Source organism: Protopterus annectens, chromosome 6.part0 (genome assembly GCF_019279795.1).
Source record: "Protopterus annectens isolate FY-2018-M chromosome 6.part0, PAN1.0, whole genome shotgun sequence".
In the NCBI taxonomy this organism is placed as follows: Eukaryota; Metazoa; Chordata; order Ceratodontiformes; family Protopteridae; genus Protopterus; species Protopterus annectens.
Window position 1 is genome coordinate 11,102,146 of NC_056737.1, and position 24,669 is coordinate 11,126,814.

A 24,669-nucleotide genomic window follows, 5' to 3' on the forward strand; every position below is an offset into this window, starting at 1 on the left:
TTTCGTTATTATTGTCAAGGTGAAACATGCCAACTCAACAGCATCCCACACCTTTTGTTGCACATACGCACTGTAACAAGACCATTCCCATGATGCATTGCTGCCAAGGGGTTGCGCCCTGTATTCAGTCTTTTCACTCAAGGACATTTTGTACGTGGACTGCATTTCATTGACAAAGCTTTGCATTCCTCCCCCCATATACACACAGTCACAGGGCCTGCTTTCTTCTCTTTTGTCTGGTGCTTTGTTCAGCTGACATAAATAGCACAGTGCAGCAGGTGAGACAGCCTGACGGGTGCTACTCATTTCACTGACAGTGGACTGAAGGAGAATTGTGGACTAAGTAATTTCCTGTAATGTAAACTTTGTAAATCCTCTTTGAATGGATAGGCAATGTTATTACCTTCTTTCCTTTCATCCTTATGCAGATTTTACAGTGAAACACATTGCAGCTGATACTGCACTACAATAATGAAAGTTAGGTGTGTGTGTTTACCCTTTTTATTATTCTACTTTTCTGAGTGTCCATTTCTGTCCCTCTCTCTCTCTGTTTAAACCTGGTAGCTTGCACTGTTCCTAAACAAGAAGCCCACGCTACCCCCAGAAATTTTTTTTGTTGTACTTTGTTTAACCTTTCCTCATAAGTACTTACTGCCCACAAGTGTGACACATTCTACATACAACTCTGCAGCATGCATCCATTCACAAAACAAAATTTTAAAACTAAAATAGTTTCTTTTAATTTAAATAGTTAATCCCTGGTTCTCATCTTTATCACTAGGGTGATCTGGCCTTACAGCACGGCATCCCTCCATGCTGTAATCTGCATATTGACTTGCTTTTTTTTTTTTTTTTTTTTTTTTTATGTAAGCTGTTAAAAAAAAACATAGCATTCAGATGCAGCCTTCTTGCACTGGTCACTCTTCTTCCCCCTGCAGACTTCTGGGAAAAAGAGAATACTATAGCAATAACCCACGCCTGGGTGTGGGTAATGCTAAATTTACCCACGGTTGGCGTGGTTTGGTCCCGAGGGCCCGAGGACCAAACAAAGCCAACCGTGGTAATTAGCATTACCACACCCAGGCGTGGGTTATTGCTATTATACCATGACATTATTTAAGAAAAGAAACTGTTACTTTTCTTAAATAATGGCATAGTATAATGCCTGTTTACTGCCCTTCCGCAGATGTCTGGCATCGCGGCAGTTCTGATGTACTGCGCCTGCGCGTACATCAGAGCTGTGGGCAACAACGGAGAAAGCAAGATCTCCGTTGCTTTTAATCTCGCTTTGTTAAATGAGTTTAACATAGCGAGACAGTTTTAAAATAAGCAACGGACATCTCCGTTGCTTATTTTAAAACTGCCTCGCTATGTTAAACTCATTTAACATAGCGAGACACTAAAAAGCAACGGAGATCTTGCTTTCTCCGTTAACAAACACTGTCTCGCTATGTTAAATGGGTTTAACATAGCGAGACAACTTTAAAATAAGCAGCGGAGATCTCCGTTGCTTATTTTAAAGCTGTCTCGCTATGTTAAACCCTTTTAACATAGCGAGACAGTGTTTTAAAAACCGAGTTATACTAATGGAAAAAAGTCCGGGCAACCGGACCTTTTTCCATTAGTATATCTCGATTTACAACGGGCACGCTGGCCAATCAGCGTGCACGTTTTGGGGGGGTCATGGTATAATAGCAAATCGTCATTAGATTCTGTCTTCCTGTTTACTGTGCAAGCCAGCATTTTTTTATGAATTTGGTAATTCAGCAAAGAATTTGTTTTATTCCTGTGCAGAACACCTGTCACTAAGTATAACTGGTGTAATGTTTATCCCACTAAACCTGAAACAGCTCAGGTGTCTAAGGTTACCTTTAGATCAGAGGAATATGTTATACATTAATTGGATTAATTTATTTTTATATTTGTAATCTTGTCCAACTTAATGTTTAGTGTGAGGTTATTTTAGCTACCAAAGTCTAAGATGATTTTATGGAACACGTCCCAGCTTCTTAAGGATCACTTTAGATAGTGTTTCTTGAAGCAGTTTTTTCTCAGCATGGGAGCAGTATTGCCCTTGACAGACTCCCACTTATCCCAGTATGACTTGGATCCCATGTCAGATGCCCACTAATCCAGTATGACTCAGATTTCATCAAGTCGTTCCTGGGCTTTCACGCTGTGCAGCGGAAGCCCAAAACTTCTGAAAGCCTGCTATCTACTTTCTTCTGTAGTCCTCATTTTTATCTAGCATCCTGGAAGATTCTGCTTTGTTCACATATTTGAATCTCTGAATATTTGAGCTGCTTCAAATGCTCAGTTTCTCAGCATTCTTGAAATCTAGTATGCCTTTGTAAATCAGGATTCTAGTCTGGGAGAAAAATCTCTGGCTTTATTTCTTAGCAGTCAGAGTTCCTGTTCTTATCAGAAGGCCAGACGTCTGTCAGGTTGGGAGAAGTAATATTTCTCAAAATCTGCCAGCATTAAGCAAAGAAGTTCATTCCTCTTCTGTATGGTGATGGTACTTAAATGTCATGAGATCTGCTGCAATTGCTGTATTTTTTGAAACACACAGCCATTGTCATATGTGTTTTGCAGAGTCCTATGCTGTTGCTTCCAAGATATATTTTTAATATTGTTCATGCTTTCTATTACCAGATTACTAGACATTCTGTATTTTCAGAGAGGCAATCTGCATTCTGCACTAAGCTGAACTGTTCTTACTCTGTCCTGTGAGATGGCTTATGGGTAGAGGGGCCCTATTTGCTATCAGTGTAGATCAGCCTGATGGACTGCTTCTGCTGCTATTTAGGGAAGCCATCTGTAGCACCCAAACAACTATTCTGCTACCACAACCACAGTCAAACAGTAAGCTTGGATTTGAAGTTGAATTACATTATGCATTCCCACCCCTTATGCAAAGCATTGGCTCCATAACACCAGAAAAGTGGATGCTAACTTATTCTATCCCCTCAGCCACTAGAGTATGACTGTTAACTCAAAAGTCCTCATAGTCTTTTGTAGCAGCGCTGTGAGGACATGTTCCTCAACCCATCAGAGATGAATGCAATGCATCTGTACCTTCATGCTTATCTTTGTAAGGTAGCACTCTTCAGTTTTAAAATAGTTAAATCCTTAAATTGCTTCAGAAACAGTTAGTCCCGTGCTTGGGAACTTAATATGCGTGCATTAATTCTGTCTTTTTTCTGTTCTGAAGTTTGTTAGCTTTCACAAATAGCACTCTGTTGTTGCACAGTTGATCTTAAATACTTTATTTTTGTACAGAAAGTCATGTTTTATCTTAAGGAGACATTATCCTTGACGTCTGTCTTGGTTTGAAAAGCATCACAGGAAAGTCCTTAACACATGAACAGCTCTTTTAAATGATTCATTGGGTTCATTCTGTAGGTGGATGTATTCCCCTGATAGACACGACTGAGTACGCATCATGTCTGCTCTGAATTACAGCCATTTTAGAGCAGTATGGTGTCTGAGAGAGAATCAACTTGCAGCTGAATGCATGCTCTTCTACAGAGACTTCACAGTATAATGTTAATATTTCCAGATTTCTGTCATCCACAGCTCTGGAGCACTTTCAGCTGCTGATGTATCATGTACCTCATTTGAAGGAACAGTTTCTGTCTTGGGCTTTCTGGCTGTATTCTAACTTGACTGCTTCTCTCTTAAATTCTATAATGTTCCACAGGAGAGACCCATTACAGAGTAAACTGCACTCTGTTGGCCTTCCATCACACTTATTTATCACACTTATTTAAACTGATGCAGAAATTAGTCTTTTCATCACTTATATTTATGTTCTGCTTTTAAAATATTTCCTAAATAACTCTACACACATTAAGTAAGACTGGCACTGACTTCCTGAAGTTGTGGCTGTAGCCACTATGCACACCTCTACCTGCAAAGTCATACACTGACACTAGTCAAACACCCTCAAAGTTCCCCTTTTCTTTCAGAAAGTACCTTGAGTTCTTTAATTTTTCTTGGGACACCCATGCATAAGAATGGCTGGATGCCAGGGGCCATGGTTTATTTTACTATCCAAAAGCAGAACGCTTCATCAGGACAAGTGCTAGCTTTATGTTGCATTAAAGTACCAGTATTTCAAGTGCAACCTTAATTCCAAAAATCAGCTTTTTTTTTTTTTTTTTGCCTGCCTGCATCCGTCAGTCAGTAAACCCACCTCTTGATTTTCATGAGCACAGACTTTATAGCGATTTGTGGTGAGTATGGGAGGGAAAAGCTGTCATTAATCACCTATAAGGGTTTTTAGTTTTTGGATTACACCTTTCTCCTGGTGGCTGATATATCTATGCTCTGTTATCACAGCAGATGTGTGCCTGCTTCTACACACACACACACACACGCACACGCGCACACACCAGGGGCTGCCTAGAGAATGAGGCTTAAAACAGCCCCCCATACCTCCCCAGCCCATGTACTGCATCTCATGCCTTCTCCTCAGTAACTGCTGGCCTAACACTGGAACAGATCTCCCCAGAATGAGCACACTGGCTTTGGCTGACGACACCTACCCTTTCCTTGCCCAGCTCCCCCAGTATCTAGCTTGCTAGCTGAGCAACTGCTTTTAGGTGTTGGGGAAATTCTTTCATGTGTACCACACTGTCAGTGAGTTTCACAGACAGTAAATGTTGAATTTTTTTTTAATGCACTCTTCACGCCTGTGTCTATAGCAAATACCGGTTATCTTAGCATGATAATAAATCATTTACTTCTAGGACTGCAAATTTACCTTCTGTTACTGATTTTGTTGCTGTTGTTTCATTTTTAATAGTATTTATTATCATTTTCCAAAATGTACAAAATAAACACCTATATTTGAATTCTTTTTGGACAACAATAATTTTTAAACTCATTTAAAAGTATTTACACTATTTTCATGGTTAAATGTGGTGTATTTGAGGTGATGCATCAAAACTCAAAAAAAGCACAGCACCTTTTAAATGTTCAAGATACTGCTGAGTGGGCTTGATATACAGTGGGTTCCAACTACTCTAGCTGATGTAAGAATACATTGTGTTAATATCAATGTTTATTTCAGACTTAATTGTTTTGCACATCTTCTGTGAGAGCCATACAAATATGAGAATGTGTGTAATGTACTCTCTCAAGAGACACATTTCTGTGGTGCATGGCTATTAGTCTGCAGAAACTTGATAGCTATGAGAGTTGTATGCATACAAAATGCTTGTATGTTATGTTGCTGCTAGCAATGCTTCTTCTAAGTAAAGTTAGCTTAACAATATGGGCTAGCACTGACTTTTCAAGAGCTCATTCCTTTTTAATTTTGGAGAAACAATCTGTCGTAGCATTTTAATGTGTGCGTTAGGGGGTTTTAGCTGTTGACAGTAATTTTTGTACAGTTAACTCTGCCTGTTCTTACAATACCAGTCAACTTTTCCAGATAGAATGAAAATTGCAAAATCATCAGTGTTTTGGCTTGGTGAAGCGTACTGAGGTAGTGGCTGCATGGGTGATGGGCAAAGGACTAAGTGATCATTACTTAAGATTGTGATCACTGCCAGCTTCATTGGTGTGGAAAGATGAGGCTGTGATAACAACCCAGGTGATGAGTTTGACTGTCAGTCAGACATCTGCTGTGTCAGGGTAGGGGCGAGAATTAAGATGAGGCATTGCTTATTCACCTCTTCCAGGAGTGTGCTGGGCACAGGATTGGATCAAAGGCTGCACTTATGATACCAGGGCTGTGATAAGAACCAGTGATGTACTCTGTGGACAGGTAAGAGGGACATGCCTTAAAGCAGGTGAGGAAGGTATTTCAATTGCTCCCTTCACATGCCCAGTTAAGTGAAATCAGCCTGCCATGCCAGTAGAGATATAGTGAGTAAGAAGAGAAACTGACTTCAGGATAACACCCTTGGCTTCTATGTTTTCCTCCCTCAGTTACCAGGTGAGGGGGGTTTATTGCCATAGTACTCAAGCTCTTCCTACTTCCATCTTGTGAAGGGTTATGTCCAGGGCACCAGTGTCCCCTCTGAAGAAGAGATGTGGGAGAAATCAGGAATCTGAAGTTATTGATACCTGGCCAAAACAAAAGCCTGATCACTAAACTGATTAGTGAGGTATTTATGCTAAGATTGGGACTGCAGTGTCTTAGAGAATTCCCCCCTTTTCAGAATATTCTGCAGTCTTGATATTAGTATGTATAAGTACCAGGGATGTAAGGGTGAAGTGCAAATGCTTTTGCATACCTTTTAACTTTCGATATTTGGATGAAGGTTTGTAGTTTTGTGAGTATCCCACACATATCTATCATGGAGCCTGGTTGCATATATATCATAATTAAAAAAAAAAAAAAAAAAAAAAAAAAAGGCTGCTATCTTTGAGAGTGACTTCCTCAGTGCTGGTTGTTCCTCAAATAGCTAAGCATTTTGAAAGGAGGACCTGTAACAAGGGCTGAGAAGCAACATATGAAGACGTTTTCCCTCTGTGACTATGCAGTGAATGATGTTTTTTATAACATCCTGTACAACTTTGTTTTTTATTCTGCATGTGATATTGTTGTTCCCTCCTAAAAGATAGTGGTGTGCTGTCTTAGGGGTGGGGGGACAACTAGCTTAGGTAGATAAAGTTAAGATTCTTTTGGTCTTCACATGAGTGAGGGTTGACTGAATTTGGAAATTGACTGTCAGGCTGGTACAGTGTTTGCAGTACTGAAGGAATGGTATTGGACTATGGTGATGAACAGAAAGCCGAGTTGTAGGACGGAGGTGTCATGTTCCTGATTTATGTCTCCATCCTCCGTGATGGCTCTCAGCTTTGAGTGTTGAGTGAAAGGATGGACTTCAGTAATACAGACACCAGAAATGAGTATCTTTTTTTATGGGTATCTGGGTTTGGTCTCCGTTATAGTCTCAGGAAATCTGCAGTTTGGGAGGACTTCAGAATATAGTTATAGTTCCTCCTTGTACATACTAATCAATATAGCTGGTCTGGGTAATTTGTACGGCTGCCCCTTGTCTTGTGTGGGAGGTGTACTAGGTATTGTCCATTAGAAGGAGTCCCCAGGGCAGATCCAGGGCACATTATAGGAATTGTGACTCTAAAAATTGCCTGGCAACACCTGGGGATCCCACTGACAGATGATTAGTTGGTGTCTGTTGCTGGGAAGAGGAAGGCTTAGTCTACCCTCCTTGGCTTAGTGCCACCACGATCCAGCCCAGGGCAGTTTTTTTAAGCTCTGCCATTATGAAGTGCTCATGTGCTTTTGCCTAAGTCATAGCAAAAAAAGGTCTTCTGAGTAGTCCACTTACCAGGTCAACAAATATCCCACTGTAAAATATACCCTTGGTCATGTTTTGTTTTACTTTGAAGCCACTTTCAAGAACAGCCACAGGCCCATTAAGCATCTGCTTTTGCTTGTACAGTTGTTAACGATGCAGCCATTTTGTGATAAACAGCAGCATTAACACATAAAATGTCTGTTTATTGCGTAGGACCAGGGATTGGGAACAGACCGTGGTACCTAAGGCATTTAGGGTGGGGAAATGTTGACTGCTTCTCAACAGCTGTCCATCCTGTAGAAATGGGTTGGGACTAGTTCCTGGTTTGACCCTTAGTGTATTCTATCTGTAGAATGATTAAGGTAATTGAATCAGATGTAATTTACTTTGGGAGTATGTACAACAGCATTGTATTTTTCTAGGGAGGAGGAGAGTGCCATTAGTTTATTACACCCCACATCATACTTGGAAAGGGTGTTCTCCATAGTAGAAAAATTGTAAAAAGACCTTTTGATCAGTACCCATTATGCATAGTGTTGCAAACTGTTGATCTCCATAACAGATTGGAGTAGGAAAAGATTTAGGCCTGGCATGGAAACCTGGGTAAAACTTTGGGTTTAAAATAACACGTATTAAGTCGAGTGTACTCCCTGCTATTCCCTGCTCTTGGCTGAAATGTAGTGCACGCCTGTGGATGAGGAGATTTAGGAGAAATTGTATATTGCATCTTCTATCAGCAGAACAAAAAAATGCACTGGAAAAATGTTTTATTATTATAATTTTTTTAATTAGAAGTTTTGCATATCCTGAGATTGTCAGTCAGCAGCTGTGTAATAGTGTTTCATTATTTGCAAAGTGTGCATTTTGTCTACTTTGAAACATTGATATTTAGGTGTTTCTTTCAATTTCAGTACATCCATAAATGGGTGTGTTTGCATGTATGTACACACACATGTATATGCATTTATGCGTACACAGTAGACAGTAATAAAGATGTGCGATGAGAATACTTAACAGGTACAGAGTGTAGATGTTTTTGTTCATCACTACACTATGTGCATCATTAACTACCTGGGGATCCCACAGACAGATGATTAGTTGGTGTTTGTTGCTGGGAAGAGGAAAGTCTAGTCTACCCTCCTTGGCTTAGTGCCATAATGAATCCTGCTCAGGGCAGTTTATTTTTTTTTTAAGCTCGATCGTCATGAAGTGCACATGTGCTTTTACCCAAGTCATAGCAGAAAAGGGTCTTTTGAGTAGCTCATTTAGAGCTTCCTTGTGCCTGGCTTGGACACCTGTGACTGCTAGACTTGGGTTGCTTCTAAAATCATCTGGATCTATAAAGTTGACATAAGTATTTTTTTTTCACTTGCTTTAACTGTTTCAGTGATATTTAATACTTATGTGTTGCATTTATTTATTTGGTCAAATTTATCACTGTTTTTCAGCCTGTGCTTGTTAAAGCAACTCCATCTGTTTGTTACTGTACTGCTCTTAGATTGTTTTTTAACAATAGTCTGATGTCCAAGGCATCCACTGGAAAAAAAATGAAAAATAAGTATATGTTAAGCCAGCACTGTACTTAAACACTATTTAATTGAATTACTGCTTCATTTTTGCTGTTTGTGTCGGCTTTTTACTCTGCACTTTGAAATTGTGTTTCATTTCTTTATATAGCATAGGCTAGATTCAGACCTCTGCTGAATGTAGAGGTTTGGTTTCACTGTGCTCTTAAACTAGCCATCTTACATTTAAGAGGCCTCCCTGCATCCTTGTAGTAGAAGTGTGTAGCTCAGGACGAATTTGCGTTGGGGATTGCTAGAGCAAGGCTCAGTTTTGAGCTCTCCCATTAGTAGTTGTGTTAAAACTGTTTAAATTTGCCTGTATATTGCTCGAGTTTGCTGTCCATTTACAGGAACTGCTCAATGTTTGGCAACTTTAGCCAGAGGTCTGGAGTGCATCTGCACTGAAATCTAAGGCATCCACTGAAAAAAAACTGAAAAATAAGTATATTTTAAGACAGCACTGCACTTTAACTGTATTTAATTGAATTACTGCTTCATTTTTCCTGTTTGCGACTTAAGTTCAGCTAGCCCACTGCCTTCCCATATACCACATTCAGAAAAATCCTACTACAATGGATGGGCAGTTTCCATCATTTCTCCTGCCAGCTTGATTGATATGGGCATTTTGTGGCAATGTAGCAATTGCTTCATGTATACTGACAACCATTTACTCCTAAAGCAAATTAACACTCCATGTGAGAGATGCAAATACACTATGGAATTGGAGTCGATTCTCTTACATAAAAACAAATTAGACATCAAACAGGTTGTCAGCACACATGCATCACTTCTCATGCAAAATAAGGTCATGACACACAAACCCGCATACACGGAGGTACTCACTAAAAGCTTACCAAAAGAACATAGACCTCCAAAATGCACATCACCCGCACTCACCACTAAGCAAAAAGAAACTACTACACATATCAACACACACCTGTGTCTCAACAAATGAGCCCTTATGGCAAAACACATCAAATGTCTTGGTCATAGGCAACTCCATAGTGAGACACACAGCAGGATCCCACAAATCACGCATGCACTCAAGTCACTCAACAAGCAGCACTGTCATGAGTCTGTCGTAGTCCATGATGGAGTAAATGACTTGAGACATACCTCTCATGGACTATATGAAGAGAGACTTGATGGAATGCTTGGATTATGTGTCCCAGTCCCAGACAGGTATGTCCCTAGCCTTAAGCAGTATCATACCTCACCCAGGATGATGCCACAATATAAACAAAAAAATGATTGACTTCAGCAATTGGCTCAGCTTCTGGTGTCAGTCCAGAGGGGATCCAGTGTTTGTCAGCCTGGGAGGATATGGTAGACAGACCTTGCTGCTTTGCTAGAGATGGTCTGCACATGTTCCACCTAGGCTTTCGGATACTGGCAAAGGCTCTTGCCTCCCCATAGTGCCCTTTTTAGGCAATGTCAAAACAACAAATTTTCCAACATAACAAAATCTAATGGAGGCAAACTCAGGGTCTTGCTACTTAATGCTAGGAGTTTAAACATGAAATTGCATTCCCTGGAAGCACTCCTCACCTTGGAGGGTGCTGACGTTTGTGCAGTTACTGAGACATGGTTCAAGGTGACTGAGAGCACCCTGGCTGTGCAAGGCTACAATGCCTTCCACTCATTCAGACCTCAAAATGAGCGTGAAGGAGCTAAAGTTGGAGGTGTATCCATCTTCATCAAAACCAAATACACTTCAAGACTGGTCAAACAGCATGACTCTCTTGAACTATTCCATATCCACTTAACTATTGGGAAAGTACAATACCACATCATTGCTAGCTATAGATACCCCACCATGAACAAGGATGAGCACACCACCTACCTCTATTTACTGGAATCCCTCACCATACAGCCCAATACCTTAGTCATGGGAGATTTCAACTATCCTTCCATAGATTGGGGGCTATACATGAGCAAAATCGCACTCAACCAGAGGTTCCTGGACTTTAACACAAATGCTCTGGAACAGATAGTCTGCACCACCACTAGGGGCTCTAATGTTCTGGACATAGTACTCGCCAACATGGGGAGGGTCACTGTACTTTTCCATGCTTGATGTCCTCCCTGGTTAGGTGAGACCACAAATCAGTCTCATTTGAAGTAACTACTGGACCTGACACCTTCACAGGGACAAAAATTATAAAAAACTTTACCAAAGCTAACTAACAATGATATAAAAAGCTTCAACCACCCACAATCGCAGACATCAGTGATCACTATGAAGATGTATGCAAATGCCCTGCACAAACGCTTAAGTGACTGCGTAAACTCTGCTGTACCTGACTGGATCAAAACAACGTCTTCCATAGAAACAAGCCACCGTGGTGGACTTCAAGTATAAACAGATTATATAACACGAAGAAGAAACTGTTGTCCAAAAGCAAGAGGAATATCACTCTGCAGAAGAAGAGGTCCCTCCTAAGCCTAATCAAGAAAATCAGAAATCTTGTAAAGTCTTCTAAAGCAAATTACAAAACTAAAATCGCATCCATAGCCAAGGATAATCATAAGGCATTCTTTAACTATGTCTGAAGTCAAAAGGGAATGCCCAACTATGTGCCGAACTGATTGATTGTAGATTGGATCATTCATACTACACTGGAAGATATTGCCAACCTGCTAATTGACAGATTCAGTGCAAAATTCTCCCCCCTATTCCCACCTACCATATCCCAAAGCATACCTGACACCAGCCCTCTGCCTAGTATCTCTAGAGAAGAGGTCATCTTGCCAAGGTCAAAAACATGGTCTCAATGGGACCAGATAATATTCCAGGTTGTCTACTAAACAATCTAAAGCAAGACTTTGTGGACCTACTTGGCATTCTCTTTAATCATATCTTGAGAACTGGCCGTGTTCCTGTAGAATGGAGAACAGAAACATTAATCCCCTGCACAAAGGGGGGGGGGGGCATTAACTGACCCTGGGAAATTCAGACCCATATGTCTAAGCAGCTTCATCTGCAAGGCAATGGAAAGAATTATCGTGGACCTTATCAACAAGGATATAGGCGACCTCCAAACGCTGGACCCAACCCAGTTTGGCTTCATTAAGAGTACATCATGCTTATTAAACCTGGTAGACTTCTTTGAGAATGTCACCAAAGCCATGGATGAAGGTAAGACAGTGCACACAGCCTATCTCGACCTTGCCAAGGCTTTCAACACAGTTCCCCACTCTGGCATCATTGCGAAACTGTCCCAGATACGGATTAACCATTACATTACTAGATGTGTAGCCAATTGGCTCACAGACAGAACACACAAAATTGGTCAAAATTGGTGACTCCACTTCCACCAGTAGACTCTTCACCAGTGGAGTACCACATGGGTCTGTGCTGGGTCCCTTACTTGTTTGGCAACCATTTCTCAGACATTCAGACAAAGTACATAGCCTTTGGCTCACCAAGCTCACTAATGATTGCAAAGTGGGAGCAATCATTGAGTCATCCAGTGATGTCAACATAGTACAAGAAGGGTTAACACAAACAAATGATTGGTGCCAAAGCCTTGGTCTAAAATTAAATGCAAAAAAAAATGCATTATTATTCCCTTTGGCAAAATGGAGATCTGTATAAATTACAGTATTGACCCCCCCCCCCCCACACACACACACACACACACACACAAGTTCCAGCCTAGTTGTGCGAGACTTGGGAACACAGGTTGATAGCAGTCTGAACTTTGACCACCATATTTCCACAGTGGGAAGGAAAGCTTTCTACGTAGCGCACCTCATAAGCAAGGTCATAGCATCCAGGTCAAGGGATGTTGTAACTCCACTGTACACGACCCTCATCAATCCACTAATAGAGTATACTACAGCCTTTTGCATGTTCCTTACCAGGCACCTGTAGCAGCTGGAGAGACCTCAGAGGTTTCTCACTAAGTAAATACGGGGATTCCAAACCACGACCTATGTGAACAGTTTGAAAGCCCTGTCACTTTAATCTGTATCTTATAGGCTGCTGAGAAGTGACTTGTGCCTGGCCTATAGGGCAGTCTTCAACCCTGCCCTAATGGAAATGCTGCACATTCGCAAATCATATGGCACAAGAGTCACTTGCTCTAGGGATCTCAACCTAGCTTGTGACATTAACAGAAGTGCTGGAGAGACAAATATGTCTGTCAGAGACTACCACTTCTGTAGAAAAGACTTACTGCCTTCACGTAAAACAGAGCTCTTCACTGATCTGTTCAAATCCAACTAGATAATTAGATGGGAGACTGCAAATTCACCCCTGGGGTGGCACTCATCTCTCATAGACAGGGGTAGCCGGTGTTGATCAGAGACCCACTGTCTTCATAAATTTGTTTTGTGAACTACTTAGAAAGAACAAATGGGTATTTTTGGGATTAACATGGCTAGGCTTGTAAAGGTTCAAGGGCTGCTAGCCTAGTAACCTCCTATGAACCATTACTTAACATTCTAACAATTAAACAGTCACAGAAGTCATACACACTACACTGCATAATCAAACACTGCAAAACAACTCCCACATAAATCAAACTCTTTAACCTAGCAAAGTTAGAACAAAAAAGTTAAAAACAATAAAGTCACAACAGTCAGCAAGTAGGAAAATGACATTACTTGCAGAACAAATCTGAATCTAAAAATGTACGTTAAGAATAACTAAACTATAAATCTAACAAATTGAAAAAATAACACTTGTGGCGCTGCTAAATTGGTACCACAAAATTAGAAGATGCTATTACTTTAAAATTTACCACAGAACTACTGTTGAAGTCCAACCATGAGACGGACCCATTCATAAAAGGATGTATCCTACACAAAGCTCTGTACCACATCCCAGTAAAATGAATGGGTAATCATAATCCAAACCTAAACAACTGGAGAAAATTTTGGTGGGAGTATGCTTGAAATCAATGGAATATCTTGTACTGCAGGATTAGGATACAGTTTGTTAGGGATACTTACTGAAATGTCGGAACTCAAAATGCTGAGTGCTGACAAGCCAAAAAAAGACCAGAAATGCAGGAGAAGAGTAATTCTCGAGCACCACTCCTCTTTCACACTTCTTTTTTGATGTGATGGGCAAGCCTCTTACACCTCCCTGAACTTATATATGCTAAATCTGAGACGGCCACACCTCTGAGAAAAGGGAATATTCCAAGAAATGGCCTCCTCAGATTTGGTATATGTAATCTGTTTTTGCCACCATTCATTCTTCATGTTTTGGGACTTGGTGTAGTGGGTCCCAACATTTCATAATGTTACTGTTTGTTAGTCTTCATGAAACTTGTTACTTGGCAGACCCCCCCACCTAAATATGTGTGCTGCATGTGCGCCCGCGCGTGTGCCTGTCTGTCTGTGCATGTGTATATAGAGTTCATGCTATTATATCAAAAGTCATGCATAGCGAAACTCCTGATCACTATACAGTTCTCCTTTTCCCTAATATTGGTCCAACCCTTGTGCATGTGCCATTTTTGGGGGGTTGTACCCCTAAAAGTCCTATGGGGAGATTCAGACCAGTGCCCCTCTTACCTAAATGTATGCAACACTGGCAAAAGGGAAGACTGTAGAGTAATTGGAACTTTAAACATTTACATGTTCACTGGTGCTGTTTTTTGATAAGAGCATGCATGCATGCACACTGACATACACACACATGTGTGTTTGTGTATATATCTGAATCTATACACACACACACACACACACACACACACATATATATATATATATATATATATATATATACACACACACACACACACACACACACACACACACATACACACACACACACACTTTCCTCATTAGTGTAAGTACAGCAGCATTTTTTTAACCTCCCTACAAGACCCTGTCTGAAGGCTCCTCTGCCTGCAACTAATCAGCTCATTCATTCATTTTGTGGAACCAAGAGCTGAGCATTCCCTGGCTAGGAAATACCTGTCAGACCATCCTCTTTCCCCTACAGTGAGAGATTGGTGGTGGGGAGATGGGTAAGCTCACTGGTCCTGTCGAATGGTGTACCCCTTCCCAGGGTTGAGCACCCCTCTCGCCTTTGGCAGCTCACTGAGCTATGCTGTATGCTGTCTTCTGAAGAGAGGATGTCTCCAAACTCAGAATCCCCCCAGCTTGTCTGTCTGCACAACAACAGCTGTTGCTCCACAGTTCTAAGTCCTGTGCTCCTGCTAGCTGTCACCCAAGTGGCAAGCCCATTGTATCTCCTGCCTTTCCTAGGATGGGCAAGCTGGCAGCAGCTTCTTTGCCTGGCAGCTCCTACTGGAGCCAGAGCCACTAATCGAACTCATGTCAGTTGAGCTGTACTCAAGACTTTATTCCTCACTACTAAGGTTGCCAGCATAACTCTTTTTTATTTTTTTTAATACCTATCACCAAGGAATAGCTGTGTCGAGCACTGTTATTTGCAAAGAAGGCCTGAGTTGGAATATATACAGATCCTATAAAATAATAGCATTCAGTGGGCCTAAGGAAATGGCTGGATATTGAGACATGGCTGAATAGCTTAAGTAAAGTGGCGATGACCATGTGATTTAAACTGGGATCATGTACAGCTGCAGTGTTTATAATTTTTCTTTTGGGGGAGGGGGTCATTGGTTATTACATGGCTTCCTTTGTTTACTCATATTCAGAAGCCACCTTATCAAACAACTTAAATTTTTGTTATGCTGCAATGCATCGAATCACATAACTGCAAGTACACACAGCAATTTTAAATGACGTAAAATTACCATATAATATGTATTCATGGTTTATGTCAAACTGACATAATTCTCGAAACCAGAAATAGTACATAAAGCAACACTTAGCCAATTTATTGAAGTAAAACTGATTGTATTTGTTTAGCACTTACGAGGTGTGATCTTTCTACGAGCAGAGCTGTAAAAAGTCTTGGCACCACATATCTGTTGGAATATGCAACTAGAAGCCGGTATTTTGTCATAGAAAGTGAGTTATCTTTGATATTTTCATTTCAAGTCACTGTAAATTTATGTTTTGCCCACAAAACATGGAAGGGAAAGAATATAGCTTCATTTTTTAATTTTATTTAATATCATACTGATGTCGGAGACTTTGGCAAAACCACGTATTACAAATTTGTAGATTATCATTTTTGCCTCCTTATCCCCTTCCTTCTCATGAAGGGGAAAAAGAGCATTGTAAAAATAAAATAGATACATTTGAATTTGGGAACAAAAGTTTAAAAATTAATCAACTTTTTTTTTCAGTCTGTGTAAATTAATTGTACAGCAATGGTAAATGAATTCACTCCAAAACAAAGACTTGTGAATATCTGTAAAATAAAGTTTATGATATTTTTTCCATTGTGTCTGTTTGGTTCTGGGGCTAGCAAAGTCTGAATGATTTTTCAGGTGTAACAGTTTTGCAGCCACTAATATCCTCATGCTCTGAGGAAACAAAATCTTAATTGTACCTTGTTGCAGGAGCAGTTAATAAGACAGTCTGCAATATTACACCACCATTTTTGTAATCTTTTCTGCTGTGAGATTCTGACGTCAAATTTTTCCAAAACAGCAGCAGTATCATTTCCTCCTTACTTTGTTTTTAATCCACAGGTGTATCACTAAACGTATACTCATTAATCCACAGTTGTACCACTGAATATGAGCTTACCTACTTCAGGATTTGCTGTGGGTTTAGCAGCCCAGTGCAGCTGGGAATGAGGTTATATAGATACTGTCTCCTTTGTCCCTATGAAATAACTTCATTTTGGAGAAATATGGAAACACCGCATAGTTTTGGGAACAAGCAGCAAATCTGACCTTTGTGATGTTCTTTGTCACTGCAGGTCTCCTTGAATTTCTGAGCGTGGCACCCCACTACCTCCAAGCAGGTGTTTCTGTGTATGCCAGTATGCCATTTTTTTTATACCACACTCTCTTCAAGTTCATCTGTGCTAGAAAATATGACTTTCTTTTCCCGGAATTCACTTTCTGAGCAGTGGAGAAGCATTCCATGCACTGATTGGCTTCTCTTGGCCCAGATTACACTCAGCCGTTTAGCATATCCATAACATGTGGTAGTGGCAATGTCTCCCATATCCAGAGAGCAACTCCTTTTTGTTTTAGTTGCCATTTCATATCTGTCCAAAGTGGTGGCTTTGTCCATATTAGCATGCCAGTCTGATTGTTTCCCTGTGCCTCTGGTTGCTAAGGTTGCAAATTTCCCTGTAGTACTCTCTGATTCGTTCCAGTGCTTTGGCTTGGCCCTTTTTCGCTGAAGTCTAGCACTGTAGGTGGCTCCGTCATAATGAACAGGGAAGTGCTCATTTTCTGTAGCAGAATTTCCCCTTGGCTTCCTCGTATCTACCATTTGCCCCTTAGAGCTAGCTGGCATGCCCCTCTGTAGTAAAATCCCATTCGGAACTGTGTTATTACCATTTGTTTGGGAGTAAACATCCGTGACCTTTGGGTTAGTAGGCTGAGTGTTGCTGTAAATTTTATATTTCACCATCATTACAACAGTAAAAACTAGCAAGGTCACTACAATAATTCCTCCCACAATTACCGTGAGGGTGCCTCCTAAGAAGTGTGCATGAAGTGAATGACAGTGAGCATAGTCATCCTTTGTGGTGAACTGCACACAACCGACCAGTTTTGTTGCTGCTAAGGATGTCACAGTATCATCAAAGATGGCTAAGACACAAAGGTCATAGTCTACGCCAGAAACAAGATGCTTCAGAACAAAACTTTTTCGATTTGAAGGCAGTATTCTGGAAGGAAAAAAAAAAACTATGAAAAGGTTTTATTTGCTTCATCTTAATTTCTTAACAAGTTTACACTGAAAGTTTAGAACATAATATAGTTTTACAGAGTTTCATTTTAATGTATAGTATTTTTATGTAGTTAACTGGTTTGAAGTAAAACAAATGTACATTCATAATACAGTCAGCTACACAACATATCAGTCTCACATTTATTGTTTTTACTCTGCATATTATCAGATAGCGCTGAGGTGTGTGTTAGAAAACCATACATACACACACACACACACACACACACACAATGCAATACTTATACAGTTAACCTGTCTGTAGTGTCTCGAACATTTTCTGAAGCTGAAAAGAGGCACTGCTACTTTGTAATACCCTATTTTTGTTTCTCACATGATGACAGTAGTATATGAGTTTGCTGTAATTCCCACCTTGGTATTATTCGTCTGGTACCAGTCTGGCATCTGGCAGAAGCAGCCCATGATGGACCTTGTAAAATAACCATTTCCTTTAGGAAACACACAGTACTACTTTCTAAGGACTTGCACATCAATACTCTGTTAGTTCTCTAGGCAAGGCTGCTCTTGGACAAAGAGGCAGGAGTACAAGATAATAGGAAGGATAACCATAGACTTGTGATTATTATGGCGAACAGACTATGACTCACACATTGCCCTTAAAGCACACCAATTAATCATAGTAGTCGGAGCAGTAAGGGGTGGCCATCAGTGGCATGTCCAGTACTCAGTCCATACCTTGCCTTATAGGGTGCAGTATACCGTTCAACTACAGGGGACCATGGGTATTATTTATTTATTTTTTTTGCCTACTGTAAAGCTAAACAAATTATAACCTCCACTGACATTAATAAACAAAGCTGCAGTTCATCACATCTCTTCTTTATTAGCAGCATAGATAAACACTTGGTAAATTACTCCAGGTTTTAGCCAAAAAAAGATTCAGATCCACATAAATACTCACCTTCTGCATTTAAACGTGACTGCCTTTTTACATTTCTAAATATGACTGCTACTACAGAGTTTTGTTTACAATCTGTACCACTATTTTCACTTTAGGCAATCCCTTACATCTGTGTTCTGCAGACATCTTGCAATGACAATTATGACAGTTAATGTAGTCTTTGTTCACAAAGCTCTCAATCTTTAAACTCAAGAATAAGAGAAAATGACAAAAAAAAAAAAAATCAGTTAAAAATGGGGGCAAAGAACCAAAACCAGGGACAAATTTTAAAGATTGCTGTTACATAATTAGAAAAATGCTAGCATAAGAGATTTTCCATTCATTTGCAAATGAAGTCTGAAACTCTACTATATTTCATTGTTTGTGTCATCCTCAGCAAGCGGACAGAAAAGTAGGATAATACACAAAATATCCTGCAACATCATTTAAGAGGTATGTTTGTCCAAAATTACACATTCATAATACACAACCTATTCATCTGTAAGCCACTATTATATATTACTTTAAAAACAGAACCACTGACACAAAATAAAACTGTTGTAACACATTATTAATTTCACAGTCGAACCAGTAAAATTTACTGGCTTTGCCAAACTCCTGCTGCTGGACATACCTTTAACTTAATACACAACACTGCAAAAATCAGTTAAAGCATCTCACAAGAAATAATGGTGTATTTAAAAAAATACATTAAAAATAGCATCTCCACACCTCATCTAACAAAAACTGCAAAGCATGCTGGTAATTCCATCATAATGTAAACAGACTGCAAAAGAATGTTTAAAACATACAGATCTTTACATTTGTTGTCACCAGCAGGGTACAAATACTCCTTACATTTCTTTTCTTTTTCTGTTGTTTTATAAAATGTTTTTTGTTTGTTTGTTTTAAAAAAAAATGCCTATCAGCATTACAGCATGTTTATATATAATTTAAACAGCCATATTTAAAATGAACTATTTTGCAGATCTACCCTATTTAGTAATAAACTTTCTATACATGTTTGTTGATAAAAAAATTACAATGCAGTTTAAGAAGTACTTTAATAATCCAGGCAAGATGCTCAATTTTAAAAACATTAAGCATTCAATTTGTTGGTTTGGCTGTGTGATAGCCACAGGTTGTCTTTAATTAATTAATCTTGCCATATTTCTTAACCCCATTACTATAAAGTCCTATCCACAATAGGGCCCATTCGTTCTCCTTCTGACATTGGAAAGCACTGAGAATGAGAGGATGAAGCTAGACGTTTCAACTTTCAGTCTCTGCAGATTAGGAGATTACATCTTTCAGTCTGTGAGGATTAGGAGATTACAGTTTTTTAACCTGTGAGGGTTAAGAGATTTGCAGTGCTCCTTTGCTATCCTCCTTTTATGTAGCAGGTAAAGTATGCATCACTCAGCTATGCAGAACCAGAAACCTGAATAAAGTTTGCATTTTACACTTGCCTCCAAACTGGAACAATGCAACAACAAAATCTCTAGATTTGCCACAAATGCCAAATCCTCCTCTCATCACTGCACCTCCCTCCACTCCCTAAACTGGCTTGAACTCCCCAATCACCTTGACTTTCTCCAAATCATAACAGCCCACAAATTATTGTTCCACCCTACAAACTGCCCTGCTCTTTCTATTCTACAGCCTTATTACCCCCCTTAGATCTTCTCACCAAAACCTAATCACTGTACAAAAACCTAAGCGCCCCGCAGGTCAACTACTCTTATCGTTTACCCTAGCCAAAAAATGGAATGCCCTGCCCTACACACTTAGGTCCTACACCAACCATAACATCTTCAAAAACCATCTTCATTCTTACCTCTGCCTAAACAAGCAATGCAATTGCACTCTCCAGCCCATACCTCTCAAGCTATCATCCCACTTCCCTCCTGGCTAACCTCTTTTACCTACCTAACCTCTTTAATATACTCAGCATAGATACCTAATTAGTAAATCCTGATTTAATGCCATAAGCCAGTATTTCCTCCTGAACAATTGAAATTGTTACATTTTATTCTTTTATTGCTAACTGTTATTTGTAATACAACTGTCTCTGAATTGTTTATGTAATTAAACTGTTGTTTCCTGCTGGAGCTTTTCTCCCTGGGCCTCCACTGAAAACGGGCCCCCAAGCCCAGTGGACCACCCCGGTAAGCAAACTGAAATAAATAAAATAAATAAATAAATACTTCCATACACGAGCTCTGCTTGAATGGTGCAAGGAGCACTTTCTGACAGGGATCACTCACCTTGGTCAGAGTTTGGAGCCCACTTTGGGCCTTACACAGTTGGTATTTCGTAAGGCTGGACTGAAACAACTCCCTCCCCTCTGTGGTAAGTAAAACACTCTTTCATTCACTCACTCCTGTCCACTAGTGTCCAGACTGTTAAACTCCAATCACCTGGAGCATAGTCAAGGCTTTATTCCCTCTGCACTGTAGAGTCATCTCAAGTTGGCACAAAATTTGTCATTGCACATTTTTTAGGCCAGTATCCTTTCCAGGTGGTGTGTTTTCTGCATGTGTCACTGCAGAGAAGCAGGGTGTTACTGACCTTAAAGTAGCAGATAGTCTTCACTGACTTGAATGTCAATTTTGTGATACATTTTTTTTTCACAAATTAGACCTTAGTAAAGTCAGACTTAGTTTGATTAATTTTGTATGGACTGTTGCACTGAAGTAATTGCTGACAATGTCATGGAAAATTGTGGAAGAGTGCAGAGGTTATGGGTATTTGTGAACTCCATTGCTCATAGTATTATATTAATTTATGAAGCAACAGCTGCAGATGCATGAGTTTATTTTAATTCCTGCACCTGTTGTGTAAGTTCATTGGAATATCCTGTATATGTGATCAGTACATTTGCCATGAAGTGTGAAATAAATTTGTAGGAGATGATGTGCTGGGTGGGTGTTGCTTTAGGTACGCCTTCCTTGAAAACAAAGTAAACAGGTAAATAATAGTTTAACATCTGTCCAATTCATGAATATTCACACTCAGTGCTGCTTTTTATATAAATGAAATAACATACTGCACCTTCTAAAAACATTTAACTTGTATCTAGTTTATCTGCTGGGAATATGCATTTTCATTTTCATATTCAACTGATGAGCCATAATTGATGGGAGAATGCATCAAAGAAACAGTACAATTCATGCAATGCTTAAAATGTTTTGGGATTTCACTTGAAAATGAAATAATTGTTAGATGTGAACTGTACTTTTGTTGCACATTATGCATTTTATGTGCCTGACAGAATAAGAAGAAGCGACAGTTTATGGTTGCAGAAATCTTTGGGTCCCAAGACCCTTAAGACTTTAGGTTGAAAACAACTCTGCTTAGAACAAGTATTTTCCCACATAATCACAGCATATGGATGTGGCACAGCCAGTGAAAGCTACAGGTAACTTCTATTCTAGCATTTTACAGTTTTCCCTGCATGCTTAGCTGATGACTTGAAAGTCTGTCACTGAGCCTGGGAGCTGTGAGAGACCCCCAGAGAGCAGGGAGTCCAGCTGGCCCCCCTCTCTGGTTTCCCTCATCTCAGGTATTTAGCGTCTTATCTTTAATTTATGTGTCAATGGATTTCTGTATAGATCCTTAAAAGGAGAACCTCTCCATCCTCAACCCCTCCCCCCATGTCCACCAAAACCCCCACCCCCTACTGGTGAATTTGCCTTTATTGCACTTCTTTGTCTCCCCACCCCCACCCCCACCCCCAATACAATTGATTGCACTGGGTTATCAAGCTGTCTTAATGGCAGTGGAGAGAGTTTATAAGCTGTCATATCAAGAGAAACTGGGCATGCGTTCTTCAGAGAAGTGGACTGAGGTAGTCATAAATGTGTCCTATTAAGATGAGAGAATAGTGGGACAAATGGGATATGGGTGACATACAGTCCTACAATCAGAAATAAGGTTTAAAATAGACATTCAGAAATATTTTGTAGATAGTAAGTAGAAGTGGAGCAGGTTACAGAAGATTATTATAAATTCGGGACAACAGCTTTTAATTAACCTGAGATTGAGTAAAAGTGGAAATGAAATTGGGGGGAGGGCAGCTGCAAGAGTTTAGCTGCGACTGTGTACGTATGTTTTATATATTATATACATGTGTGTGTGTGTGTGTGTAATATTTATATGCACATGCATGTGTGTTGAATTGTCTTTGTTCAGTGTGATCTTATGTTCATGTGATGCAGTTAATGTAAGGCTTTTTTTTTTAAACTCTTGTGCCGTGTTTGTGTTCATTACTGTTTTTTGAGGAGTAAGTAACTTTTCACAAACTGTTTATTTGTAATCAGTGTACCAAACGTCCATCAAAGGATTCAAAAGATTTACATCTTATATCGAAGATTTGGTGTCCTCAAGAGGTAAATACACTGGCTAGGCTGTGTAGTAAATGCAGGCCTTGCATGGAGACTTTGTTGTGCCCCCTCACTTTCAGTGGACAAGTTTAGTCTGCCGGTCATAACAAAGTGAAGTTTGATGAATTTAATGTCAAAGAATTGTTGCATGTCTTCCTTGTTTATTTTTATATTGAGAAATTACACTTATGGGTGGTATATTAGCTCATTTTACATTACATTCAGAAATCAGTGATGCGACACTTTTTAAACAGAATAGCTATATACTTCTTGATGTATACCACAACTAGAATGGCATAAAAAAAGACTGTGGCACTAATTGTTGAGATGAGAATCCAAATAGCAGTGCTGCAGTCATTTTGAGCTGTATCCTTTAAGCTGCATTTCAAAGTTTACTCCTTCTATAAAAAAGACATATTTGTTTAATAAAACACCTATGTAGTTTAGATCACAGCATGTGTTCATTAAGAGGATTATGGGATGTGTTAAAAGTGCAGTTTGATAGTCACAGTTAAATTTTAAAAGGCAAGTTTCTCCCATTTCACTTATCTTGCTATCACTTTAGCCTTGGGAAGCTTCATTTGTAATGTTTAGTGAATGTAGCCTGCCCGAATGTTTCAGGTGATTATCACCGGTCTCTTGCCTCACCGTCTGTGTGCTGTACACACTAAAGGACATGGTAACTTATTCTCAATTCACTTGTTGTCACACTGCCTAAATATCCAGTTCGTAGAATGAATCAAGCAAGCGCTTTTACCTTACAGTCAGCAGCCATGGTAGCTGTGATAACATTCATGTCAGAATGGTAGCGGTGCTCTGAATAAATAAAGGACAATCATTTACAGAGTAGCTGATAACTAGACTCCCATTGCTTGTTCACTGTTTCCATTGCTATAGACCTGTGCTTTATGTAGTTATGCTGAGCTAGTTAAGGTGTTACTACTCTCTGAATTATTTGCTCACCTTGTCTAGGATGCCCTATTTTAAATATTCTGTTGTTGTCCCTGTCCACTGTGTGGAGTATGTGCTCTGAAAAAATTATAAGTGTGATATACTTTAAACATAATTATCTTTGTCCGGAGCCTGGGCCAAGTAATGGATTTTATAGTGAAATTTGCATATTATGTTTCGCATGTTTGACTTTGAGGGGCCAAATTTTGCTGACACACTCAATGTCAGTAATTGAATATGGAGCTCAGTCTGGTTCTTGACCTGCCTTTAGGATGTCGGGGTGGAGAAGAGTATTAAGAATTAATTGTTATCAGGATGCAGAAGCTGGCTGAGTACACTATTTTGAATGTGTGGTACTTGGGACTTTTGTTCTCTGAATGTAGCAGTATCTGACCACTCCAGCTGAATGCATTGGCTGGTTAGTTATTTTTTTTCATGCGTTATTAAAACTGTCAGAACTCTGAATTTATTTTGCATTGTGTCACACTGTTGGGAATTTATGTACAGGGTCCACAGGTCATTGTGGTACCCGCCCTACTGTAAGCAGCAGCTTCCAGTGTTTCTTGGAGCCTGGAGCCAGAAGAGAAATGGATGGTTTGGTCGCGTGCTTTGACATGTCATTTGTAGCTGAATCCTCTGGGATGAAGGACAATACACAAGGGGTCAGTAATAACCCAAAAGTGCTACTGTGGATGGTCATTAGTCTAACATCATGTTTTTCGTGCTCTTTTTTCTTACCTTTGTGCAAGGTTGTCCACAGGATTATTTACCTCTATGGATACTTA

General features: G+C 39.8%; 2 protein-coding genes across 6 annotated transcripts in view; one reads left to right on the plus strand and one right to left on the minus strand.

Annotated features, from left to right (window-relative positions):
* PC (pyruvate carboxylase) overlaps positions 1-24,669 on the plus strand; it is a 2,844,646-nt gene that overhangs the window by 1,943,641 nt on the left and 876,336 nt on the right. The window lies entirely within an intron of this gene.
* LRFN4 (leucine rich repeat and fibronectin type III domain containing 4) overlaps positions 15,881-24,669 on the minus strand; it is a 141,700-nt gene continuing 132,911 nt past the window's right edge. For both annotated transcript variants that reach the window (XM_044073800.1, XM_044073799.1), the window contains exon 3: positions 15,881-17,588. In XM_044073800.1, coding sequence (XP_043929735.1) covers positions 16,742-17,588 — 847 coding nt within the window. In that variant the 3' untranslated portion in view covers positions 15,881-16,741. The remainder of the gene's footprint in view (positions 17,589-24,669) is intronic.